Source organism: Megalobrama amblycephala, linkage group LG2 (genome assembly GCF_018812025.1).
Source record: "Megalobrama amblycephala isolate DHTTF-2021 linkage group LG2, ASM1881202v1, whole genome shotgun sequence".
Lineage (NCBI taxonomy): Eukaryota > Metazoa > Chordata > Actinopteri > Cypriniformes > Xenocyprididae > Megalobrama > Megalobrama amblycephala.
In genome coordinates this window covers 51,291,320-51,316,595 of record NC_063045.1, presented here as the reverse complement: position 1 = coordinate 51,316,595, position 25,276 = coordinate 51,291,320, and the positions used below count along the sequence as shown (strand labels likewise).

Here is a 25,276-nt window from a genome sequence, read left to right as displayed (position 1 = left end):
TGACAGACTAGAGCAAGCTGTACTTTATTGTTCAGCCTTGGCTGAAAATTGGTCTTTGGCCTCGTCATACAATCACAATACAATTAACAATACACAGCATCCACTTCAACATCATAAGCTAAAAATATTCACATTTCCTACCCCTTATTCAGAAGATCTATTGCATTTGCTACAAAAGTTTGCTTGTACTATATATTGCTTTGATTGCTTTTGGTGTTCTGTAACAACGATGAGATGGTAATCATTCAAAAGCATGATTCAAAGGGTGTGTTGTGTCTGTTATCATAGCCAAAACTTTTCTCTGAACAGCAGTTTCGTATAATTAATCGACTGACTTTTCCTTGAATCCTATGATTTTACCTGCCATTCTTGTAATTCTGTTTAATTTTACTTTATTCACAAATATAAGCCATCCGAAACACACAGTTATGTTATACCCTAACACTCTCAATTAAACTAGTACACTAAAAACATATACACTACAGTCCGAAGGTTTGGGATCGATAAGATTTTTTTAAGCAAGGACACATTGGTCAACAGTGACTTTTACACTGTTATAAAAGATTTACAAAATATTTTTTCTTCTGAAATTTCATTTCATTGAAGAATCCTGGAGGGGGAGGAAGTATGACGGTTTCCACAGTGTGGAATGTTTTCAACACTGATAAGAATAATAAATGTTTCTTGAGCAGCAAAACAGCATATTAGAATGATTTCTGAAGGATCATGTGACACTGAAGACTGGAGAAATGATGCTGAAAGTTCAGCTTTGCCATCAGAGAAATAAATGACATTTAAAGTAACTTTTCTATTTTAATATATTTTAAAATATATAATTAATATTCCATAATATTACCATTTTTACTGTATTTTGCTCAAATAAATGCAGCCTTGGTGAGCATATTTTTGTTGTTGTTGTTGTTTCAAAAGATTATTGTTGTATTAAAAGAAAAAAAAAATAATAGAAATATTGTTCCAAAACAGTGACATATATTTATATGACACAAATGCAATGCAGGATCACTACAATGACAGCATCAGATGGCAACTAAACCACTTTTGAATGCCACTTCTGTAATTAGGCAACTAAAACATCTCCTGAATGCTTCATTTTAGGATCCTAGTGGATCCCCAGTGTTTTTATATGCTGTCCTTATTGACTTGCAGCATGACCCTTAATCATTTGTTGTGGTGAAGTTGTTTTCTTTTTAACGGAATCAGCGTTCTGCATGTCAGGCTAGGCTTAGCTTTCAAGAGGCTGAGCTGAGTGAATTTTAGTTTTCATTAGGTCTGCTCTTCAGCAGAAGCCTCTCTCTGGGCAGGCTTAAACCAGTGCAAACATATTCATCCTCTGATGATACAGGAAATGTTAATGCTGTTAACATGACAAATGTCAACTTGCTAGAAGAAACCTTTAGACAGAGCTTATGCCTACAATTAAATGAAGATGACAAAGATTATATATTCAGCTGCTGTGTAATGTCATCTGTCCCGACTGAACCAATTAAACTGGTTATTTTCTTCTTAACTGGTTATTTTATTAAATACTGGTGTACTGCTTACTGCATAATGTATATTTTATACTCTACTTACCGCACAAAAGTTTGGAGTTCATAAGAATTTTTAAAATGTTTTTGAAAGATGTTTCTTATACTCATAAGACTGCATGAATTTAAGTATGATACAGTAAATTATGAATACTATGAAAAAAATACAGTAATATTATTAAACATGATATCTTTCTGTGTCCTGCAGACATCCTCTTTTCCCTCTTCTGGCGTTGCTGTTTGAGAAGTGTGAGCAAGCAACACAGGGATCAGAATGCATCACCTCCGCCAGCTTTGACGTCGACATCGAGAACTTCGTCCACCAGCAAGAGCAGGACCACAAGCCCTTCTTCAGCGAGGACCCTGAACTAGACAACCTGGTAACCATTCATATCTCTTGTTACTTAATTTGTGTGAAGTTCAGCTGTTTACCTGCTCTTAAAAACCTGTTTACTTCCTGTATATCTAAATGTCACATTTGCACTGCCCTCTGCTGGCATATTCGCACTGCATACTATTTTTCAATTCTGAGGTACTTTGATTCTTAAAATATCATTAAAACGACTAGGAATAAACAATGTTTTATTGAAAATAAAAAGTCAAAAGTATTAGTCACAATGACACTCGCCCACCTCTTGTCAGTAGCTCTTTTTTTCCCTCTATTGTTCTCATTTCCTCTAACTCTCCCCCTCATATTCATCATCTCTTCTCTTCTGTGCCCTGCAAGACAGTTAACAGTAATTAGAAATTAAGGGAAGGAGGAAGAAAAAGGTCACTGTTCATCATTACCGGGGCGCTCGTCCGACTAGCGCTGCTCAGTCAATTAACTCTGCATCTGTGTGCTTTACGACACACTGGTCACACACGGGTCTTTCGTTCACTAACTCTTCACCGCGACAGTTATAGCGCCCGCGCTGCGCTTCGTTCTCGCCTCAGAGAGATGGCACTGAGCCCTGATTAAACGAGCTGCAGTAATTGGCAGATTTATCTCCTCCTTGGCAAAGCATTTTTTAGCCCATTTGGTCGTCCTTGAGTTCTGACTTTGGGCGGTGACTATTTGAATGGGTAGTTGGAAATGAAAGTTCAGTCTCGTCCGACTGTATCAGCAGAAAGCGAAAGTGTTTGTAGCATTAAGCAACGCACCAGGAAAACAGTGGCAGGGAAACCTTAGATTATTATTTACTTGCTTGAGTATTTTTTTGTAAACTGCTTCCTGTATCAATTTTGTGTGTTGACATGGCCGTGTTGGGTAAAGTTACTTTTAAATGTAATGCATTACAATATTGCGTTACTCCCTAAAAAAGTAACTAATTGTGTTACTTGGTTACTTTTTATGGAATGTAATGCATTGTGTTACTTTTGTTTTACTTTTTCTCATCTGGGCTGGGCTTGCTTGTTTGTTTTTTAATAACAAAATTCTATTTTTGGCAAATTTAAAGACCATTTCACACCAAAAGTCAAATGAATAAGCCTCTGGCTGAAGGAAATGCAAATTCATGCCTGTACAGTAGAGGGCGCAGCTCAAACAAACCTTTCAAACAAATGTAGGAGAAGACAGTTCAACACTCTTACTTCAGCAATAAAAAAAAAAAATGTTAAACTAAAGTCAATTTTGCTTATTCATATGATTGAATTGGATCAAAGGTCAGCAGCAAAGACATTGGTTAATGAAGTGAGATTAAATACATAAAGTATATTTGTATTACTTAACATATACAAAACAAAATTGCCGTTTTGCATGAATATTCTGAGTTTGAACTTGCATACTATTTTGAAAAAGTAACTCAGATGTTTTGTTGTAAATTTAAAAGTAATATGTTACTTGACTAGTTACTTGAAAAAAGTAATCTGATTATGTAACTGGAGTTACTTGTAATGCGTTAACCTATAGATGGTGAAGGCGATCCAGGTGTTGCGGATCCACCTGTTGGAGCTGGAGAAGGTGAACGAGCTCTGTAAAGACTTCTGCAACCGATATATCACCTGCCTCAAGACCAAGATGCACAGTGACAATCTGCTACGGAACGACCTGGGCGGCCCGTATTCACCATCACAGACCAACCTCGGTCTGCAGCAGGTGACTGACAAATACATTTTCCCAGACCTTTAGTCTAAAGGCTAGAGGTTGTTTCTAACACATAAACACAGTGTCATATGAATGCACACACTCTCACAGCAGTAACATTTACACTTGCTCGAACACAAGCTCTTCTCTCGGGGATGCAAAAGGTCACAACTGGCTTGCCCTTGCTGTTCCTGCTGAACTTTGCTGACCTCTGCGTGAGGAGACTTAAAGTACACAGTTTTGGATGTTTTAGGACTGTCAATTGATTGTAACTGAATTAAAATGGCAATCAAATGATCATATTAATCGGAATTTATCACATATACACTACTGTTGAAAAGTTTAGGGTCAGTATTTTTTTTTTTTTTTAAGAAATTAATGCAGAATACGAAATCTGCATCTAGAATCTAGAATAATAGTACAGAGCCCCACACATGACATGCGGATAAAAAAAAAGATGAAAATGAGTGGCCATGAATTGACCGTTTGCAAAGACACGCCTCTTTTATTTACTGTTGCTATGTCCGACAAGCCATGCCGATCTCTCGCCACACATCATGATCTCACGCAGTGAAAAATACACGGAGCAAAGAGGAAACTGACAACGACAAGACAGAGCAGGTTACTTTTCATATGAAACAAAAGTCATAAAGTCCAAATTTTGTCATTTTTAAAGAAATTTTAAAAAGAAATACCGTTTTGTGGCTCTTTAATGTGCCGTGACAGATCGCTGTAGCACCTCGGCTCAAGCGGCTCGTGAACCGATCATCGCTTCCTACTAGTTAATTTATATCATCAAATAAACATGAATGAACATCATCAGGAAATGTTATTTCAACCGCGGAAAGACGTCAGTACACACCATTTTTCAAGTTCAAGTCCACCTACTAACTCCCCTGACTGCTTTGTCTGACAAAATGGTGGATTCTGCATTATGATTGGTTAGATTGCCTGTCAATCAAACTCCTGGCGAAGGGTCAGTTAAGAATTTTTTTCCCACAAATGAAGAACTTGTTCTTTTAGAAAATTGTGGCCACGATTTACTAATTTGTTCACTCTTTTAAGGTACATCGTGGCCACAAATTAAGAATTTGTTTTAACAACTTATTCATTCCCTCATTTTAGTAAATCGTGGCCACACATTGAAATAATTAGTTCCCTCGTTTTAAGTAAATTGTGCACACAATATATTAATTCATTCCCTTGTTTTAGTAAATCATGGCTATGTTGAACTATACGTTCCCTCGTTTTGATTAACTAAAACAAGGGAACAAATTATTACAATGTGGCCACGATTTAGTAAAACAAGGGAAATAATTATTATATCATGTGCACGATTTACTTAAAACAAGAGAAGAAATTATTATATTGTGTGCACGATTTAGTAAAAAGATGGAATTAATTATTATATTGTGCACAATTTACTTAAAACGAGGGAACAAATGCTGACGTATTAGAAATTTGTGGGAACAAATATTGTGGCCACGATATTCATATTTTTTGTCCTCATGTCATGTGCAGGGCTCTGTATAATAGAGATACTTCTTTACATTAAAAAAAATCTTTTAAACTGTATTGTATTTTCTGAGAAGCCCCCAAATGAAGATAATTTAGGCCATTATATTTTGTTTGTTTTATTTTCATATTATATGATTTACACCTTACTATTAAATTTACAGGCATAATTAATTTGTGTTCATTTTTTTTTTTTTTTTAATTGTAATAGTTTTATAAAAGTAAATTGGCACCCCAGGGTTTACCAAATTTCTTACAAAGTCATTTTTTCCCAAGAAACTCAAATGTGGACACTAACCACTAATTCCTCCTCCTCTTATAGGACCTGCTTCAAAACTCATCCCCATCCCTCACCTCTGTCTCCAGCTCGGTAAACCCCTCTGGGATCGTAGTCCCTGCTGGTTCGCTGCAACAGAACAACGTTGCCATGACCACTATCAACTCTCAGGTGGTCTCAGGTGAGGAGGCCAATCATCAGTCCCTTTGCCCGCTCCAAATTCAGAGATCTCAGCTTTCAGAACAGCTTTCCTTTCCAAATTCGTGACATCTAACGGAAGCAAACGCAAGCTTCCATGTAATGCACATTATCTTCATTTATATAGCTCTTTCTTTTACTAATTTTCTCTCTTTACAGCCATCTCACACAGAAGAGTACTTTCACATTGTGAATAAAGAACATATAATTACTGTGAAATCGAGCTAATTAGCAGCAAAACAAGAACTCCTTGTTCTTCTCTTGAGCCGTTCCAAATACCCTTTTGTTTTATTTTGGCGCAGTGAAAGGGAGGTGAATTGGTTTGTTTTTGTGCTGCAGGGTAATTACAGTATTTCAACAACAGGCAGGTAAAGTCTGTGATAACCTCAGTCTTGTGTCTGTGACTGATTCCCACAGGTGGGACGCTGTATCAACCGGTGGCAATGGTTACCTCACAGGGGCAGGTGTTAACCCAGGGGTTACCGCAGGGAACCATCCAAATCCAAAACAATCAGGTGAGGGCAACCGCTCGACAGACAATACTTGCTGCTCTGCTTTGATGCAGAGAAAGCCCAGGGCTGTATCTTCACAACTAATGAAACTGTAGAATGCTGGTGAGTTATTTCTAGACTACAACACCGTGTCTACACGGAATCACTGCTGTTGCAAAGAAGCATTCTATACCGCAAATGCCCAATGCCTTCAGTTTACGGATGCTGTTTTTTACGTTCTATTCCATCCACCTTTTTTCTGTGTATATGAAATATTTAAAAATGATTTACAAAATATACACAGACAGTTACATTGGCACATTATCTGATGCCAGCCTATGATGTCTCTGGCCTACAAATTTAAATTGAGATCGGCCTTATTTATGAAACACAAGCAGAACAAATTTCTGTGTAAATAATTAATAAATCCGTTCATACGTTAATTACCCCATTGAAGTGGATGCAACAATTTATGAATGGTTTTACAGAATGGTTTTACATAAGATTATGCAGAATTTTTTTCTCCTTTCTCTTCACAAATAAGGCCCAGAATAGAGGCGGGAAAGATAATTTATTCATTTAAATCTAAACTTTTTTATTTGTTTGTCAAGTTCAAATTTAATCATTAATTCAATTAAACATTTTATCTAAAATTATATTCTAATATCTATATTATAATAATATATATATATATATATATATATATATATATATATATATATATATAATATATGCAATTATATATATATATATATATATATATACACACACACACACACACATTTTATTTTAAAAATATATATATATATATATTCAACATTTTATTTACATTTTTTTATTTAATTAATTATTAAATAATTCATTCTTAAAAAAATCCAATCTTATTAAAACTACACACACATATTTGTACAGGTACATGTGAATTTAAATAACATTTAAACTATGTAATGCTATGTAAAACTATATATATATATATATATATATATATATATATATATATATATATATACATACATACAATTCTATATATATAGTTTTACATAACATTATGCAGTTTATTTAAATATTATTGAAATGCGTATGTGTGTATATGTACAATTATTGAAATTTATATATGCTTAATATATGCAAAAAGTAAATTAAAGGCACAATATGTAATTTTCACTGCTAAAGGGCGCTTATTCAAAACAAAGGCGTAGCTTGATGACACCGTGAATGAGCATGGAATCATGGGAGTTGTTGTCTTCACCTCCACAGCTGATGGAAAGCAATCCGACGGACTCGGGCAGAAATTATGTTCATGGATGAGCTAATGTATTAAAGTTTTAAAGTTCATACTGTTGTACGAAGCAGAGTCCAGCGGAGCTTTTATTGCTTATGCTGCAGTCAGTCGGCCGCTTCCGCTCTTCATGTTGCATATGTGGGGTAATGCAGCACTGTTTTACATGGTTAAAACAATCATACTAAATACATTTGAGTCTCTTTTAATAGCCACCAAGTGAATGCACAGAGTAATGTTATAACATCAATTATATTATTATTATTGTTATGTTATAACGTTACTCTATGCGTTCACTCGGTGGCTGGTGTAAGAGACTTGTTGCACTTTGTAGTAATTTAGATCCATATTAGAATGTCATATTAAAAAAAAGTGGATGACTTGTGTTGCTAAATGACATGAATTAATTTAAAAATATATTGTATGATGGAAAAATCTCTCTGATTATGCTATGTTAGCCACTTGACAAAATAGTGTTGTCTCTAAAGGCATGGTAAAAACATGGTACTCAAGGTAAATCAAGAAAACAAGCTTGCTATTCAAACAATGACTAACAGTGTTGAGCTATATAACAGTTAGTTTTCTGTTGATAAATGTATCCAAACATTTGCTTGCCTGTCTAATAAAATACATAATATATAAAAGCGTCTTTGGTGTTTCCATGGTTTCTGCAAAAGTGAAAATGTAAATCGATGGTAGTGCGGATATTATGTCATTGACAGGCGATGAAATGACCGTATCCTGGTTATTTCTCTGGATTTAAACATTGTTTGAAATATTTGGGATAATGTAAGTACACAAGTCTACAAAATATATAACATTGTTCTAGTGGTTTTTGGATATTTTAATCTAAAAATCTTACATATTGTGCCTTTAATAATGGACTAATTTATTTTTTTTTCAGTTAATTTTGTTTTCATTTAACTGTTGCTGAAGTCAGAGCTAAACCTGATTGGTCCAAAACGCCTAAGGTGATGTGTCACTTAGATAACCTCATGATGCATTGGTTTCTTCAAGGATAGACACGATGCGGTTTAGCAGTTCTAGAGCTGTTGGTTTGTATTTTTTTGCTGTCAAGTATGAGTCAGGTGAGTCAGGGTTTGACAGACAGCTGGAGTCTGTGCGGATACCCAACTTTGGGCCGAGGCGCTTCACTACACGCAAGCTGGGAATAGAGTTCTGCCCGTAGCTACATCTCCGACAAGCTTTCAGTAATAATACCCCTGCATGAAGCCTCCAATTAATTCACCCTGCTTCCTGAATCACACACTTACACACTCTCCCCCAGTGTGTGTGTGTGTGTGTATTTTGAGTAGAGGAATGGGGGAAGAACCACATGACACCCAGCTGCAAATGTAATGAGGAGGTTGTTTTTAGAGCTTGATTATTATTTATTTATTTAAAAATTTTAAAATCAGTGGGGAGCTGCTGCTTTTTATGGCTTTCAGTGGCAATGGTAGCATGAAATTAATTATCCCTATTTTCAAAGTGGAAATGTTAATTTTTCCTTTTCTTCTTTTATTAATTTATTTCTTTGCACGCGGAGCTCTCGTAGATTATGCATCTTAAACTTCTCTGAAATGTTAATATGCCAGTCTCAGAATGGTGTAAACCAAAGCAAAATAAATAGTTAATTTAGCATGCGTCCTTTAAATATAGTCACTCTCAAACTCTCGCATTTTCACTCGCCTTACATTAATCGTACTTCAGAGCGTATGATAAGTTTGATGAAAAGAAAAAAATTGACAACATTTTCTGCAGCTCTTTAAGTTGATGAAAGGCTTCAGTAAATGTACCCTCCTTGGCTTTAATTTTAGGTATCATTACTCCCATTGCGTTGCTATGGTGACTGAAGGCATTCCTGCCCCTGCCAAAGAAATGGTGACTGGCGACTCTCTTTGTTTCCGTGGCAACTGTCCCTCCCTCTCCCCCGCTCACTTTTCTCGTCTCTCTTCTCTCTTTCTTCCAAGGTGAACCTGGACTTGTCCTCGCTCTTGGACGGCGATGACAAGAAATCCAAAAACAAACGAGGCGTCCTTCCCAAACATGCCACTAACATTATGCGTTCCTGGCTCTTCCAGCATCTCATGGTGAGAAAAAGGATGTGTGTTCTTCTCACGTTATTGCCGTACAAGCCAAAGAGGCGCTTGAGGAGTTTAAAATGCACTGCATTTCAGTCGTATCTGGTTCTTGATTTCATGTTCTCACTCCAATGAGATAAAGACCTCAGAAGATTAACAAATAAAGGCATACAATTTTTTTGTGTTTTTCAGCATCCTTATCCTACAGAAGATGAGAAAAGACAGATCGCAGCACAAACAAATCTTACCTTATTACAGGTGAACAACTGGTAAGAATGACTAGTTTGTTGCACTAGTGTAATCCGCAGCCAAATGCCGCCATCTAATGGCCACAAACAAAATCACAAACCTTGTTTATAGTATCTAACAAAAATCCTGGTATATGTCTTATATCCGTGTCCTTATTTTCTCTCTCTTTGAAAGGTTTATCAATGCCCGTAGGCGTATACTGCAGCCCATGTTGGATGCCAGTAATCCTGACCCTGCCCCCAAAGCCAAGAAGATGAAATCTCAGCACAGACCCACACAGCGCTTCTGGCCCGACTCCATTGTAGCTGGAGTCCTGCAGACACACGGATCCCACTCAGCAAACAATTCAGACAGTCAGTAATACCAACATATTCTCTAATGGCAGATATTATTAACATATATCGTATGCAGTCATGCTTAGAAGTTTACATACCCCTTGAAAAATCTGCAAAGTGTTAATTATTTAAAAAAAAAATAAGATTGATCAGATAAAATGCATTGTTTTATTTAGTACTGTCCTGAATAAGATATTTTACACAAAAGATGTTTACATCCTGTATAGTCCACAAGACAAAAAAAAAAGCTAAATTTATAAAAATGTTTACATACCCTTGATTCTTAATACTTTGTGTCGTTACATGGATGATCCACTGCTGTTTTTATTTATTTTATTTTTGTTTGTTTTTTGTGATGGTTGTTCTTGAGTCCCTTGTTTGCAGTTAAACTGAGCTCTGTTCTTCAGAAAAATCCTCCAGGTCCTTGGTTAAACAGCTTTTTTTTTTTTCATATTTGAAACTACTTTATAGTAGTGACTGTATGATTTAGATTTTCACACTGAGGACAACTGAGGGACTCATATGCAACTATTACAAAACGATTCAAACATTCACTGATGCTCCAGAAGGAAACACGACGCATGAAAACTTTTGAACAGGATGAAGATGTGTACATTTTTCTTATTTTGTGTAAATATCATATTTTTTTCTTTTAGTACTGCCCTTTGGAAGCTACTTACTGTACATGTTTCCCAGAAGACAAATTATGTACACTTTACCTTGATCTTCAAATTCAAAAAGTTTACACCCACCGGCTCTTAAAGGATTAGTCCACCTTTAAATACACTTTTCCTGATAAATTTACTCACCCCCATGTCATCCAAGATGTTCATGTCTTTCTTTCGTCAGTCGAAAAGAAATGAAGGTTTTTGAGGAAAACATTCCAGGATTTTTCTCCTTACAGTGGATTTCAATGGCTACCAACAGATTGAAGGTCAAAATTACAGTTTCAGTGCAGCTTCAAGGGCTTTAAACGATACCAGATGAGTAATAAGGGTCTTATCTAGCGAATCGATCGGTCATTTTCGAAAAAAATACAACTGTTTATGCTTTATAAACAAAATATCGCATTGAACGTACTTTCCGCTTCCGCATTCTTCATAACGCTGAATGTTCTACAGAACAAACGCGGCGCCAGTTTCGTTTTTTTCTGTAACTTGATTAGGGAAGGCGTAGGACATTCAGCGTAAGCGTTATGAAGAATGCGGAAGTGGAAAGTACGTTCAATGCGATATTTTGTTTATAAAGCATAAACGGTTGTATTTTTTTTCGAAAATGACAGATCGATTCGCTAGATAAGACCCTTATTACTCATCTGGTATCGTTTAAAGCCCTTGAAGCTGCACTGATACTGTAATATTGACCTTCAATCTGTTGGTAGCCATTGAAATCCACTGTAAGGAGAATAATCCTGGAATGTTTTCCTCAAAAACCTTCATTTCTTTTCGACTGATGAAAGAAAGACATGAACATCTTGGATGACATGGGGGTGAGTAAATTTATCAGGAAAAGTGTATTCAAAAGTGGACTCATCCTTTAACGTGCTTCCTTCTGGAGCATCAGTGAATGTTTGAACCTTTTTTAATAGTTGCGTATGAGTCCCTTAACATCAAATAATTAACATTTTGCAGATTTATTTGATCAAAATACAGCAAAAAACAATAATATTGTGAAATATTTTTACAATTTAAAATAATGGTTTTCTACTTGAATATATTTTAAAATGCAAATTATTCCTGTGAATTTTCAGCATCATTACTCCAGTCTTAAGTGTCACATGATCCTTCAGAAATCATTCTAATATGCTGATTTGCTGCAAGAAACATTTCTTATTATTATCAATCTTGAAAATTATAAATGTTTTTACTGTCACTTTTGAACAAGTTAATGTATACGGTAGAGGATTAGAGCCAAGCAATAATTAAAAAATAAAACCATCTCGAGATTAAACAGTTGAAATACAATGTTGAGAATAAAATCATTAAATTTCGAGAATAAAGTTGTCGAGTTTTGAGAAGAAACTCATGCGTGTTTGTTCTCGACATTTTATTTTGACTTTTTTCTCGAAACGCATTACTTTATTCTCAAACTTTAATGAGTTTATCCTCAACAATTTATTTTAACTTTTTTTTCTCAAAATTTAATGCTTTTTTTTCAAAATGTAACGACTTTTTTCTCAATTTAATGATTTTATTCTCAACATTGAATTTCGACTTTTTTTCTTAATTTAACGAGTTTAATTACAGAAGAGCATTAGAGCCAAGTAATAATAAAAAATAAAACCATCTCGAGATTCAAGTCATTATAATGCAAAATTAAACTCATTAAATCGCTAGAAAAGTCGAAATACAATGTCGAGAATAAAATCATTACATTTTGAGAATAAAGCCGTCGTGTTTCGGTAGTGTATAATGTTACAAAAGCTTTCTATTTCAGATAAAGGCTGTTCTTTTGAACTTTCTAATTATTAAAGAATCAGACGTGTGTGGTGCTGACAGTTTTTACTTTTTGCAATTACTATTTGTGTTTCTCCATGTGTTTGTTAGATTCTCTGGGCATGGACGGCCTGCAGCCTCTGTCCTCCGATTCCGCCACACTGGCGATGCAGCAAGCCATGCTGGGAGGAACTGACGATTCCATGGATGGCACAGAGGAGGACGACGAAGAAGAGGAGGAAGAAGAGGGAATCGATGAGGAGGAAGATGAAGAAGAGGATGAAGAAAGTGAGGGAGGCAGACAGATGGCTCGGAGAGATCTGGGCCTCAACCACAATGAAGGACTTGAATAAAGGATCAGATAGACGAAAATGACATAATAGACTTAACTCTTACTCATCCCCATGGCAACACATCTCAACACTGCCTGAATGGTTTCCAGTGGACACTAAGTGCCATGGATCATCCAATCAGAACGAAGAAGAGGAGCCTGTTATGGACTTTATGAATGCATAAAATTCATATTAAAGTGAGAATTTGAGGGAGGACAGAACATTGTGCAAAGAACGTACTGTACATTGGGCCGTGAAGCAACCGATCATGCTACTCTCATATAATCCATTTAAGCCTTACTTTGTTTATTATGTCTCTTTGGTTCTCAGGTGTCTTAGCATGACATAATGTCTACCCTCTTACAGTCATATTGATAACCATGCAATGAGTGGATGTTTTAGGCATGTTCTTTTTATTTTTGTAGAGTTCAAAAAATATTCAGTCTTCAAAGTTTTTTTTTTTTTTTAAAGGAACAATCTAAATGCCTGACAGCACAATGTATGTACATTTGATAGTGATGCATTTTACCCAGACACTTCATATTTATTTTATAAACTGTCAAAAGGCAGTGGCACAATCAACAAGGATGCTGTCCGCTGGATTCACCGGCTGAGCAAAAAACATCAGCCTTGTTTAAAACAAACGCATGTTGGGAGACTGAACGCAGAGTGCCAAGCATCTCTTCCACGCAAGGAACAAAACTCTCGTGCCCTTCTTGAAATTGTAGGACCTACAAATGACGTTTACTGAAGAACACTGCAGGAAAAAAAGACATATTTACAGGTGCGTATCACACCCTGAAACGCCCCTCTTTATTTTATGTGAAGGACGAAACAAAAACTGTGAAGATATTTCTGAGCTTTTCAGCTAACTGTGTCTACAGATTTAATCACCTGTTTCTGATGTGATGTTTAGAAAAGACAGAGGATGTTTCTGAATGTTATTGCAGTTGGTCTTTGTGAAGTACATGTTTCTCATTATCCTTTTCTTGGTTGTTTTTTTAAATTGTTCTTCCAGAGCAAGTGATGATAGGGGAGCTTTTTAATTATTTGTTTGTATACATTGTTGTCATAATCTATTGTGTTTCAGTAGACCATTTTTGATAATTAAAAACTATGACTCTAGTGGACCTGGGTGTCATTTTGCAAAATAATGTATAACTAGTACAAATGAATACATGCTAATTACTGCTAAATTATAATATTCTCCATTTTGTTGGGTTGTTATTGTGAGCTAAATCTGTTAAAAACATTTTTGTTAACTGAAATAAAGTAAAATATAAATATTAGATGAAAAACTTAAACTTGACGAAAATTATAAATGTATCCTTGGCAAGTTGAATCACTTAATTTACTACCTGGAAATAAATGAAAAACTATAACTGAACTAAAACAGAAAAAAAATAATAATAAATAGGCTATTTTAAAATATTTATGTCAAAAGCACATCTTTGTTGTGGTAAAACTGGGGGGGGAAATCCACAAAACTACAAAATAATCTTTTATAACTAGATTTCAGAGTGCAGGAATATTGTCTGTGTATTTTATCAGGGAAAGTTCTACCAGAAAGACTCGGGGAGGTAAGATAACGTGACAACCATATTTATTAAAGGTGCCCAAGAACGTTCTTTCACAAGATGTAATATAAGTCTAAGGTGTCTCCTGAATGTGTCTGTGAAGTTTCAGCTCAAAATACCCCATAGATTTTTTTAAATAAATTTTTTTAACTGCCTATTTTGGGGCATCATTAACAATGCACTGATTTACACTCGGCGCCGCCCCCTTAAATCGCGTGCTCCCTGCCACACCAGCTGTCGACTATATTACAGCGCATTTACAAAGTTCACACAGCTAATATAACCCTCAAATGGATCTTTACAAGATGTTCGTCATGCATGCTGCATGCATGCTTCGAATTATGTGAGTAAAGTATTTATTTGGATGTTAAAGTTTTATTCTGAGTGAATTTGAGGCTGTCCTCCGTGGCTAACGGCTAATGCTACACTGTTGGAGAGATTTATAAAGAATGAAGTTGTGTTTATGCATTATACAGACTGCAAGTGTTTAAAAAATGAAAATAGCGACGGCTCGTCTCCGTGAATACAGTAAGAAATGATGGTAACTTTAACCACATTTAACAGTACATTAGCAACGTGCTAACGAAACTTTTAGAAAGACAATTTACAAATATCAGTAAAAATATCATGCTATCATGGATTATGTCAGTTATTATTGCTCCATCTGCCATTTTTCGCTGTTGTTCTTGCTTACCTAGTCTGATGATTCGGCTGTGTGCAGCTCCAGAGGTTAACTGGCTGCCCTTGTCTAATGCCTTTTATAATGTTGGGAACATCATGGGCTGGCTTTATGCAAATATTGGGGCGTACACCCCGACTGTTATGTAACAGTCGGTGTTATGTTGAGATTCGTCTGTTCTTCGGAGGTCGTTTAAACAAATGAGATTTATATAAGAAGGAGGAAACAATGGGGTTTGAGATTCACTGTATGTCTTTTCCATGTACTCAACTCTTGTTATTTAACTATGCCAAGGTAAATTAAATTTTTGAATCAAGGGCACCTTTAACAATCAGCAAGCAAAATGTTGTAAAAAAGTTCTTTGGTGTAGGCCCCGTCCGTAGCTCAGATCCTAAAGGGTTGCGGACTCTGCATTTCCTGCCTGAAGATGAAGGCAGGGGAGTAGCCGACCCCCTGGGAGGTATGGACAGGGACCATCCCGGTGGTGGTGGTGGGGAGGATGGAGGTGAAGGTTTGCGTCAGCATCTGCAGACTCAAACGTGTCAGCAATCTTTTATACTCCAAGTGCAAGATAATGATTGGTTAGCTCTAAACTAATTGGTGACGTAACATTGAGTCTTCCTGGCAGAACTTACGCTAGAGCTTTCATTTCTTAAATTTACAAACGATAAACACAGTCCCACAGTAGGATTGTATTGCTTGGAACCATTTACGTCTGGAAATGCTTATTATGTTTAATTTATGTATGTATGTATGTATGTTCTGCATATGATTTAGATTAACAGAGCAGGAATCATAAAGTTCATATAAATAATAATTAAGAGCATTTTGGTCTGTCTTGGCTAGGAGTAACACAAGAATTACAGCTATATTGTCTAGACCTCCTGGAAAGTTATTCAAATCGCTGTGTTACTCTAGTCATAATTTTTGTACCCTAAATAACTATAACCCTTAAAGACAAAGTTACAGTAGGCTTTATGAAAATCTCTAGCTGCCAAACAAGGAATAAAAATAAAACCTCATGATTTCCTGCAAGGATTTTTTTAAACACATTCATGGCCACTGGGAACTGCAGCTCTTTTTTTAATGGTGAATATTTTTGCCTGACTTTACAGGTGCTGGTCATATAATTAGAATATCATCAGAAAGTTAATTTTTTTTATTGTCAATTATTTTTAAAAATGAAACTTTCATATATTCTAGATTCCCTACATGTAAAGTAAAACATTTCAAAAAATTTTTTAAAAATTTTGATGATTAGAGCGTACAGCTCATGAAAGTCCAAATTCCAGTATCTCAAAATATTAGAATATTTCCTAAGATCAATCAAAAAATGGATTTGCAAAACAGAAAAGTTTAAGTTCTTTAAAGTATGTTCATTTGTGCACTCAATACTTGGTCGGCAGCACATATTACAGCAAATGACTTGCTCTAGCACAAATTACAGCATCAGTGAAGTGTGGCATGGAAGTGATCAGCCTGTGGCACTGCTGAGGCACTATTGAGCCTTCAGATCATCTGTATATTGTCGGATCGACTGTTTCTCATCTTTCTCTTAAAAATATCCCATAGATTCAGGTCAGGCATGTTGGCTGGCCAATAAAGCACAGTAATATCATGGTCAGCAAACCACTTGGAAGTGGTTTTTGCACTGTGGGCAGGTGCTAAAGTCCTGCTGGAAAAGGAAATCAGCATCTCCATAAAGCTTGTCAGCAGATGGAAGCATAAAGTGCTCCAAAATCTCCTGGAAGATGGCTGCATTGACTTTGCACTTGATAAAACACAATGGACCAACAACAGCAGATGTCACGGCCCCCCAAATCATTACTGACTTCAGAAACTTCACACTAGACTTCAAGCAGCTTGGATTCTGTGCCTCTCCAATCTTCCTTCAGACTCTTGGACCATGATTTCAAACATGAAATGCAAAATTTACTTTCTGAAAAGAGGACTTTCGACCACTGTTCACTGTCCAGTTCTTTTTCTCCTTAGCCCAGGTAAGATGCTGCCGACGTTGTTTCTGTTTCAGAAGTGGCTTGGTAGTCCTTTTCCTGAAGATTTCTGAGTGTGGTGACTCTTGATGCGCTGACTCTGGCTTCATTTGACTCATTGTGAAGCTCTCCCAAGTGTTTGAATCGGCTTTACTTGACAGTATTCTCAAGCTTGTGGTCATCCCTGTTGCTTGTGCACCTTTGCCTAACCAATTTCTTCCTTCCAGTCAACTTTGCATTTAATATGCTTTGATACGTCACTCTGTAAACAGCCAAACATTCAGTAATGACCTTCTGTGACTTACTCTCTTTGTGGAGGGTGTCAATGATTGTCTCCTGGTCCATTGCCAAGTCAGCAGTCTTCCCCATTAGCGTGGTTTCAAAGAACAAGAGATACCCGGAATTTATACTGTAGGGATGGTCATTTAATGAAACTCAAATGTAAATATTCTAATATTTTGAGATACTGGATTTTGGACTTTCATTAGTTGTACGCTCTAATCAACAATTTAAAAAAAAAAAAAAAAAAACTTTTGAAATGTTTTACTTTACATGTAGGGAATCTAGAATATATGAAAGTTTCATTTTTTAAAATAATTTACAATAAAAAAAATGAACTTTTTGACGATATTCTAATTATATGACCAGCACCTGTAGATGTTATCAAACATCTTCCAAACAAGTGGACAAGTTTCTGGATACCGTGTTATATGGAAGTGTTTAATTCATGCAGCCATTTCTGGATGTTTACTCAGATTGCAAACTCAGTCTCAATCTTCAAAATCTTTGTTTCTATAAAGTTACACTTTAAAGCTGTACAGTGTGTTCAATTAACGTATTTTGCACATGAATGGGTTAAACAGCCTTCTAAGAAGCTCTAAACTTTGTGAAGGTCTGTATTTGCATCTGAAATAACAGTGTTTGTGGCAGTCCAGTACCAGCACTCTTGAGCATGGCTGCACATGCAGGGCTGGTCAGGGCCAGAGAGTATAAATAACCTGGGAAATGACAGAGGCAAGAAAAGCCACATAGCCGGGTGCATCTGTAGTGGATTGGTGCCACTGGGCTGATGAGCATGTTAGGGAATTCAGTAGATCTGCAGGCCATCTCCACCCTCTCTCTCTATGCTTTTGCCCCAGCAGGCTCAAAAGACCTCTCTAACTCTTTAATAACTCTGTAACCCAGCCCAGTACAGCCTCTCATTTTGCTCAGACCTTCTCCAGTATTTAAGATCCATGCCAGCATCCCTCTCCTCTCCAGCCTCAGGACCAGTTTACTGCTGGATTGATCCACAATACATTCCTCTACTGGACAAGGAACTCATAAGGTACTGTAAGAGCAACTGTACAAAAATAATTGCTTTTCACGCTTAACATTTTTGACCCCAGCCAGGTCATTCTAAACCATTAAAACTGGGTTAGGAATTAATCCTGGGTATTCTAGGTTTTTTTGCACATTTGTCGTGTCTGTATCGTTGATTGGACGAACATATGACCCGTTTAACGTTAGTATTTGTAGCCTGTATTAAGTTATTATTTGCATATTCTAGGCATCGGTGTCATTGCGCCAATATAGCACGTGACATGTTTAAATAACGACGTGTATCGCTCTAGTTGTGCTAATATATTCCTGAAAAAAAGAAGGAAAAAACGAAACAAAACAAAACAAAAAGCATCAAAGTTGTACTGAATAGACTTTTCGGATCACAAAAGTAAGAATAGCCTACTCTTCTACACTCAAATGAACTCGTTTTCCGTTTGACATGTTGATTTTGATTTTTCCCCCTCAAACAACGAAATAGAGCGCGTGACAGTTTTTGTGAATACTATACAAATCTCGTCACTATTTAATGAGTTACACGCGATTTACGTTTATGATTGGTTGTTTATTGCTCCAGGGCATTATTTCATATCCCAGGACAAAAAAAACCTGTGGTTAAAACGCGTTTAAAAAGAAAACAACCCTGGGTTATACACAGTGTGCAAACAGCCCAATCCAATAATCGTTAACACTTGTGTGTTAAAGTGGCAGTGCATCAAAGGTTTTGGTTAATAAGAACTTGGATAGCTGCTAATGTATTAAATGGAAGACATAATTACTGTTTAATGGAATAATTTCATGGAAGGCTTAATCTGATACTTTATCATGTAAGTAAGACTAATCATATGTGTTCTTGTATCACTTGCTATTAAACCACATCATCAAAGTGCTTCTTGATAAGTTAAGTTGTCCCTTATGCATTCATATCGATGTTAATGGACGTGTTTTCTGTTAATATGAATGAGAGCACAGGTGATTAAAACAAGGAATTGTTTACCAGAAATATCCTTTTGCTTTTCTGTTGCCACCCACAGTTCACAGGATGTCTATCGCAAACACGGCCGCCCAAGCGATGCTCTCTGATGCCCTGCTGAGGGATAGTAATGGGGACAATCGCATCCGACACCTGGAGCTGGATTTGCCATTGGATAAAGTCATCAAGTTCATTTCTGTGGGCCTGCCGCTCCTTCTGGTGTCCATGGCCTTTGCCAGAGAGATTTCTATCGGTTAGCAGCTCTTTTCCTCTCCCTACTGTCCATACGCAAATCACAGGACATCAGAGCGACACTGGCACTGCAGTAATTTCACAAACCCTTGAGTTAATTGACTGACCATTAGCTTGAGGGCTGGGCTGATGGTACACTGGATGTAATTAGTGTTCATCTGAGGTGACAGCGCTATCTGCACTGCTTAGGAAGGGAAACTGGTGAAATATGAGAATTAAGCATATGCTAATGATTATTAGCAATTTATATGACATCCCAAACCAACTGGAATTGCTTTCAGGGGAGACATCTTTAGTGACTAGAACGATATGGGTACCAATTGCTGGCTGTAAATGCCACCAACTTGAGCTTTCCTGCCAAAAGTGCATTGGAGAGAACTGTCTGTTTTGTGTAGGCAGTTGACTTTGAGGTTGCAATCAGTTCCTCTAGAGCTGGTCTGCAATCAGCTCACACAGATGTTAATTGGCATGAGGATGATTAAGAGAGACGTGTAGATGACAAGGGTCTATAATTACAGTCAGTCTGCTCTTTCCCAGCTCTCTATTTCAGACTAACGAGAAGATATGCTAATTAAACTGAGACGTGCAAGGCAAGCAGACTGATTCTCCCTGGCTCCGAACGTGGTCTGACAACACTCAGGTTATTTGGTTAGGATACAGCAACGCAAACTTTACAGTGGAAGGAAAATTATAGCACATGCTAATGCCGGTTGCAAAAAAGAATGTGGGATACATATATTAGGATAAAAAAAAAAATTGTGTACAGTAGTCAAAAAAAAGTATGTATACAGTAGTTAACATTTGAAGTGGATCAAAAAAGTTAGGAAGAAGAAGGTTTCAGGATAACTTTTAGGATAACTTTTAGTATAACTGATGAAAGGTTTTGATCCACTTCAAATGTTGACTACTGTGTACTCTATATGCCGCAGGCTGACGGGTCCTTAATGCAACCTGATGACATTTACATTGTTAACACAAGCTAACTGACTTTTGTCGCATCTGCAGCTCAACATGTGAATGGCTGCTTAACCTTTGCTATAGCAGTTTGTAGTGCTTTCAGAGTTCCTCTGAAACCCTCCACCATCCCCAGCTCCACCTGTATAGATCTTCTACGGGCAGTGTTAGGGGTAACGCATTACAAGTAATGCGTGTTTAAGTAATCAGATTACTTTTCTTTCTTTACTTTTAAATTTACAACAAAATATCAGAATTACTTGTTCAAATAAGTAACACAAGTTACTTTGTTTTCCCATTTATTGACTGACAGCTCTCCTGTCCCCATGTTGAGAGAAATCAGGAGTAAGTGCAGAGGCGTTGTGTGCTGTGTGAACATGATGGTTATTCTAGGCTAGTTCTAGACTAAATGTGAGCGTACATTTACTTATTTCCTTCTTCTCCTGCATCCTATTCTTCTGTGTTCCAGAATGGCAGCACAGCTGAAAGGCTTGTTTGTTTGAACTGCGCCCTCTACTGTACAGGCGTGAATTTTCATTTCCTTCAGCCTAAGGTTTATTCATTTCACTTCTGGTGTGAAAGGCCCTTTACATCTGCCAAAAAATATAACTTTTTGTTGTTATAAAAACAAACAAACAGCCCAGCCCAGATGAGAAAAAGTAATGCAAAAGTAAAGTAACGTAACGCATTACTTTCCATAAAAACTAACACAATTAGTTACTTTTTTAGGGAGTAACACAATATTGCAATGCATTACTTTTAAACGTAACTTTCCCCTATGGGGAATTTATATACTATTTGTGCAGCAGCAGTATGTCTTACATGCTCACAGCAACATATTGGTGTATTTATTGGCAGTAGCAATTTCCTGTACTTGCTCTGCAGCAGCAGGAGCAATAATCTACAACAACAGCAATAATCAACAGCAGCAGCAGCGTAGCATATCTATTCAGCCAATACCAAATACATTGTCATATCCATTACCATGCTAAAACTCTTCTTAGAGTTGTCATGATATGTGTGTGTATGTGTATGTAAACAAAAGATCCAAGATTTTCAGTGTGGTCTCAGAGTTTTAGAGCTTACTGTATATTTATTTACATAAATAGATTAAGATTGAAACTTTTAGGAAACTCAGATGTCTATTAATACCTCTCCTGGTTTGAAGCAGTTTGGTATCATATAATTTGTAGAGATGTTCTGTGGAGCTCAGTTATCCATAATAGCTGTGGGTGTGGGGCATGTTGTGCTCAGTCAGTAAATTGGAGGTTGACTGTGGGTTTTGGTTTGTGACACAGATGTTTCAGTGGTCCATAAAAAGCAGGGCTTGGCCACCTCTCAGCAGCAGGGTCACACCCTCTCGCCCAGGCAGCAAAACTCCCCACAGAAGGGTGTTTCCTGGCTGCCTCAGTGGTTTCACCATCTGGATCCCTGGACAAGATCTAGCATTATTACAGACATGCCACCCAGCTCTTGCCCAGCTTCTCCACTTGCAACAAGTGATGCTAGAACACTGTCATTTATTTCTCAGCATGTTAATTTCTCTGTTTTTCCTTCCAGGCCCACAGATTAGCTGCTTTCCTCCCAACAACTTCACAGTAAAGCAAGCAGCATATGTGGATACGTACTGCTGGGACTCTCTCATGCACCATGAGTTTGACACAGATGGGAACTTTGAGGAACGTTCACTGTGGGTACATAAAGTGAGTAATATTCATAAAATACATCACAGATGAGACCTCTTTAATATCTTAGTACATCACAAATGAGACTTTAATATCTTAGTTGTTGTCATATAAAGTGGATAGCAAATAGAAACTTTTTCTCAAGTATCTTGCTTTTTCTCTTGAACAAGAGACAAGTGATTTTATATAGAGTTTCAGAAGATATTTCATTGTCTCAAACTGAGCACTGAATTTGCCTAGATCTAATTTGGATGGATGGAAAAATAGATGGATGGATAGATACTGTACATACATACTTCTGTACTCATTTGCTCTCTTGTTTGTGCAGATGTTTCCATACTCCTTATTGGTCATGGCCATGATGATGTACCTGCCGGCTCTGATGTGGCGGCATCTAGCCGTGCCCAGTCTGACCTCTGACCTGTTTTTCATCATCGACGAGCTGGACAAGTCCTACAACCGCTCTATCCGCCTGGCCCAGAGCATCCTGGACCTAAAAGAGCAATCAGAAAACCAACTGCAGTTTCAGGCTGAGCTCGAGAGGTATATCCAAATATAGAAGTGTGTTATTTCCACATTTTTTGTTGCTGTTTTCAAACATTAAACATAAAATCGTTCCATTTTTATCTCTTTAGAGCCAAGCGCAAGCGGTACTTTGAGTACCCCCTGCTGGAGAGATACATGCAGTGCAAACATGGCTCCTACTTCCTGGTTAGCATGCTCTTCCTGCGAGGCTTCCTGCTCTTGACCTTCATGTCCGCCTCATGCCTCTACCTAATCTACTTCCACCTCTCAGCCTTTCTACAAGATGAATTCAGTTGCTTTGTGCGCACCGGCCTTCTCCGTGACCAGCCCTGGGTGCCTGAGCTAGTTCAGTGTAAAATGACTGGCCTACTTGTGTTCCAGGTCATTAGTGTAGCTAACGGTGCCGTCTATGTGCTGCTAGCTCCTATTGTTCTCTTTAGCCTGCTGCGTTTGTTCTGCTGGGACACAACCTTCCTCTCCCTTTATGAGGTGCTTCCCGGATTGGGGCTCATCAGCGGTCAGAAACTGGGCTGCCCACTTAACGATCTCAATGTGCTGCTCCTCTTCCTACGCGCCAACGTAGCGCAGCTGCGATCGTACGGCCGCCTGAGGGCCGTGTGCTCCCTCGCGCCTCCTCGATTGAAGGGTTTTAAGGCTGGGCTGACGGAGGAGCAGGCCGAGGAGGTGGCGGAAGCCGCCGAAGAGCTCGAGGAGGAGATGAGAGAGGCCAGAGAGGAGGGAAAGCTCAATCTAGTAGACATCATGACTGTGCTGGGAGCAGCCAGAGGAAACGCAGTGAACTGTTCAGAGCAGCGCCCTCTTGTGGAACAAGACATGACGCTTGGTACAGTCACTCTCATCTATATACTTAAACGCATCCTGCTCGTTGGCATTTTCGTGGCTGTCATATGGGACGTTCAGAAATTCATCAAAGTGACATAATTGTGTGATATAGGATGTTGGAAAGCAAACATTTGTGTTCCTAATGTGTCTGTGAACATCATTTTATTTTGTGTGAAGATAATGTGGTTGAAAATGACAATTTTTTGAAGATATATAGCATTTTAATATGAGCCTGCTTTTCATCACACATTTTGTGTTTGTTTATTAAATAATTTGGCTCATTTTAACCAATTTTACCATATTTTCTATAACCAATTTTAATGAATTCCACAGATTTTGATTGAAAATAAGTCCATCTGGGTCTAATTCATACCACTTTCTTGTACATATGAAACAATTTTATCAGTTCAAAAGGAGGCTTTAATGAAAAACAAATCTTTATAAGTTTTAGCATCCGCATTGTGCACTTTATTTTACACAAAAGATTTTTCGCACTTAACACCCCAAAAATTGATGCCCCTAACAGCACTCTCTGTCTCTTTACAGAGCCTAACCACCAGGGGTACCATGAGTTGAAGGAGACTACAACATGTTGTTTTGCCTAAAGCACCAGCAATGGACTGAACCAGCACTGTCAGACTCTAGAGGCCCCTGTAGAACAGCTAAACCTCTGAGATGAAATAAACATGAAGATAGTGACTAGAACATCCAATAGCTACCTGTAGAACTCTTCTTTTATAGTCCAGAATCATTAGAAAAAAATATCTGGATTTAAAATAATCCCCATGGATTTCTTACACAAATCACCTCAGGAATAAAAACCCAAAGTCTGTATTGACAATTTGAAAAAGCCTCCAATAGCTAGCCTTCTTAAACTTGATTTTTATATCTTTATTTATTCTTTTCATTCTTATTATCTGATGTGAGTGGATTCCATACTTCTTTGAAAACTGGATTCTTTACTTGACCTTTTGTTCTCTTTTGTAAGTAGGTGAAATAAAATTTGTTTATATTTATGTTTTCTTTGTTAATTTCCACATTACATTTTCACATACACACGTGTTTGAATTTCTTTCTTCTGCTGAAAACAAAAGAAGATATTTTGAAGAATATGGGTAACCAAACAGTTGATGGGCCCCATTGATTTCCATAGTATGGGGGGAAATACTATTTGGTTACAGACATTCTTCAAAAGATCTTCTTTTGTGTTCAGCAGAAAAACGAAATGCATACAGGTTTGGAACAAATTGAGGGTAAGTAAGGATTTTCATTTTTGGGTGAACTATCCCTTTAATACTTTTATTCAGCAGGGACACATTAAAAAAATTGATTAAAAAAAATTAAAATTCAGTATCTCAGAAAATTAGAATATTGTGAAAAGGTTCAATATTGAAGATACCTGGTGCCACACTCTAATCAGCTAATTAACTCAAAACACCTGCAAAAGCCTTTAAATCGTCTCTCAGTCTAGTTCTGTAGGCTACACAAACATGGGGAAGACTGCTGACTTGACAGTTGTCCAAAAGACAACCATTGACACCTTGCACAAGGAGGGCAAGACACAAAAGGTCATTGCAAAAGAGGCTGGCTGTTCACAGAGCTCTGTGTCCAAGCACATTAATAAAGTGGCGAAGGGAAGGAAAAGATGTGGTAGAACAAAAAGTGTACAAGCA

General features: G+C 37.2%; 1 protein-coding gene across 9 annotated transcripts in view; it reads left to right on the top strand.

Annotated features, from left to right (window-relative positions):
- The window catches only part of pknox2 (pbx/knotted 1 homeobox 2), a 119,922-nt gene extending 95,303 nt beyond the window's left edge, over positions 1-24,619 (top strand). For 4 of the 9 annotated variants that reach the window (XM_048180748.1, XM_048180746.1, XM_048180747.1 and 1 more), the window contains 8 exons: positions 1,756-1,927; positions 3,439-3,624; positions 5,450-5,585; positions 6,020-6,117; positions 9,343-9,462; positions 9,646-9,722; positions 9,877-10,055; positions 12,584-13,929. In XM_048180748.1, the coding sequence (XP_048036705.1) occupies positions 1,756-1,927; positions 3,439-3,624; positions 5,450-5,585; positions 6,020-6,117; positions 9,343-9,462; positions 9,646-9,722; positions 9,877-10,055; positions 12,584-12,825 (1,210 nt within the window). In that variant the 3' untranslated portion in view covers positions 12,826-13,929. Of the gene's footprint in view, positions 1-1,755; positions 1,928-3,438; positions 3,625-5,449; positions 5,586-6,019; positions 6,118-9,342; positions 9,463-9,645; positions 9,723-9,876; positions 10,056-12,583; positions 13,930-18,063; positions 18,379-18,621; positions 18,763-18,819; positions 19,199-19,379; positions 19,598-22,110; positions 22,254-22,563; positions 22,779-22,870; positions 23,605-24,149 lie in introns of those variants that run through there. The other 5 variants (XM_048180754.1, XM_048180753.1, XM_048180750.1 and 2 more) reach the window with 5 other exon arrangements.
- The last annotated feature ends 657 nt before the right edge of the window (positions 24,620-25,276 follow it).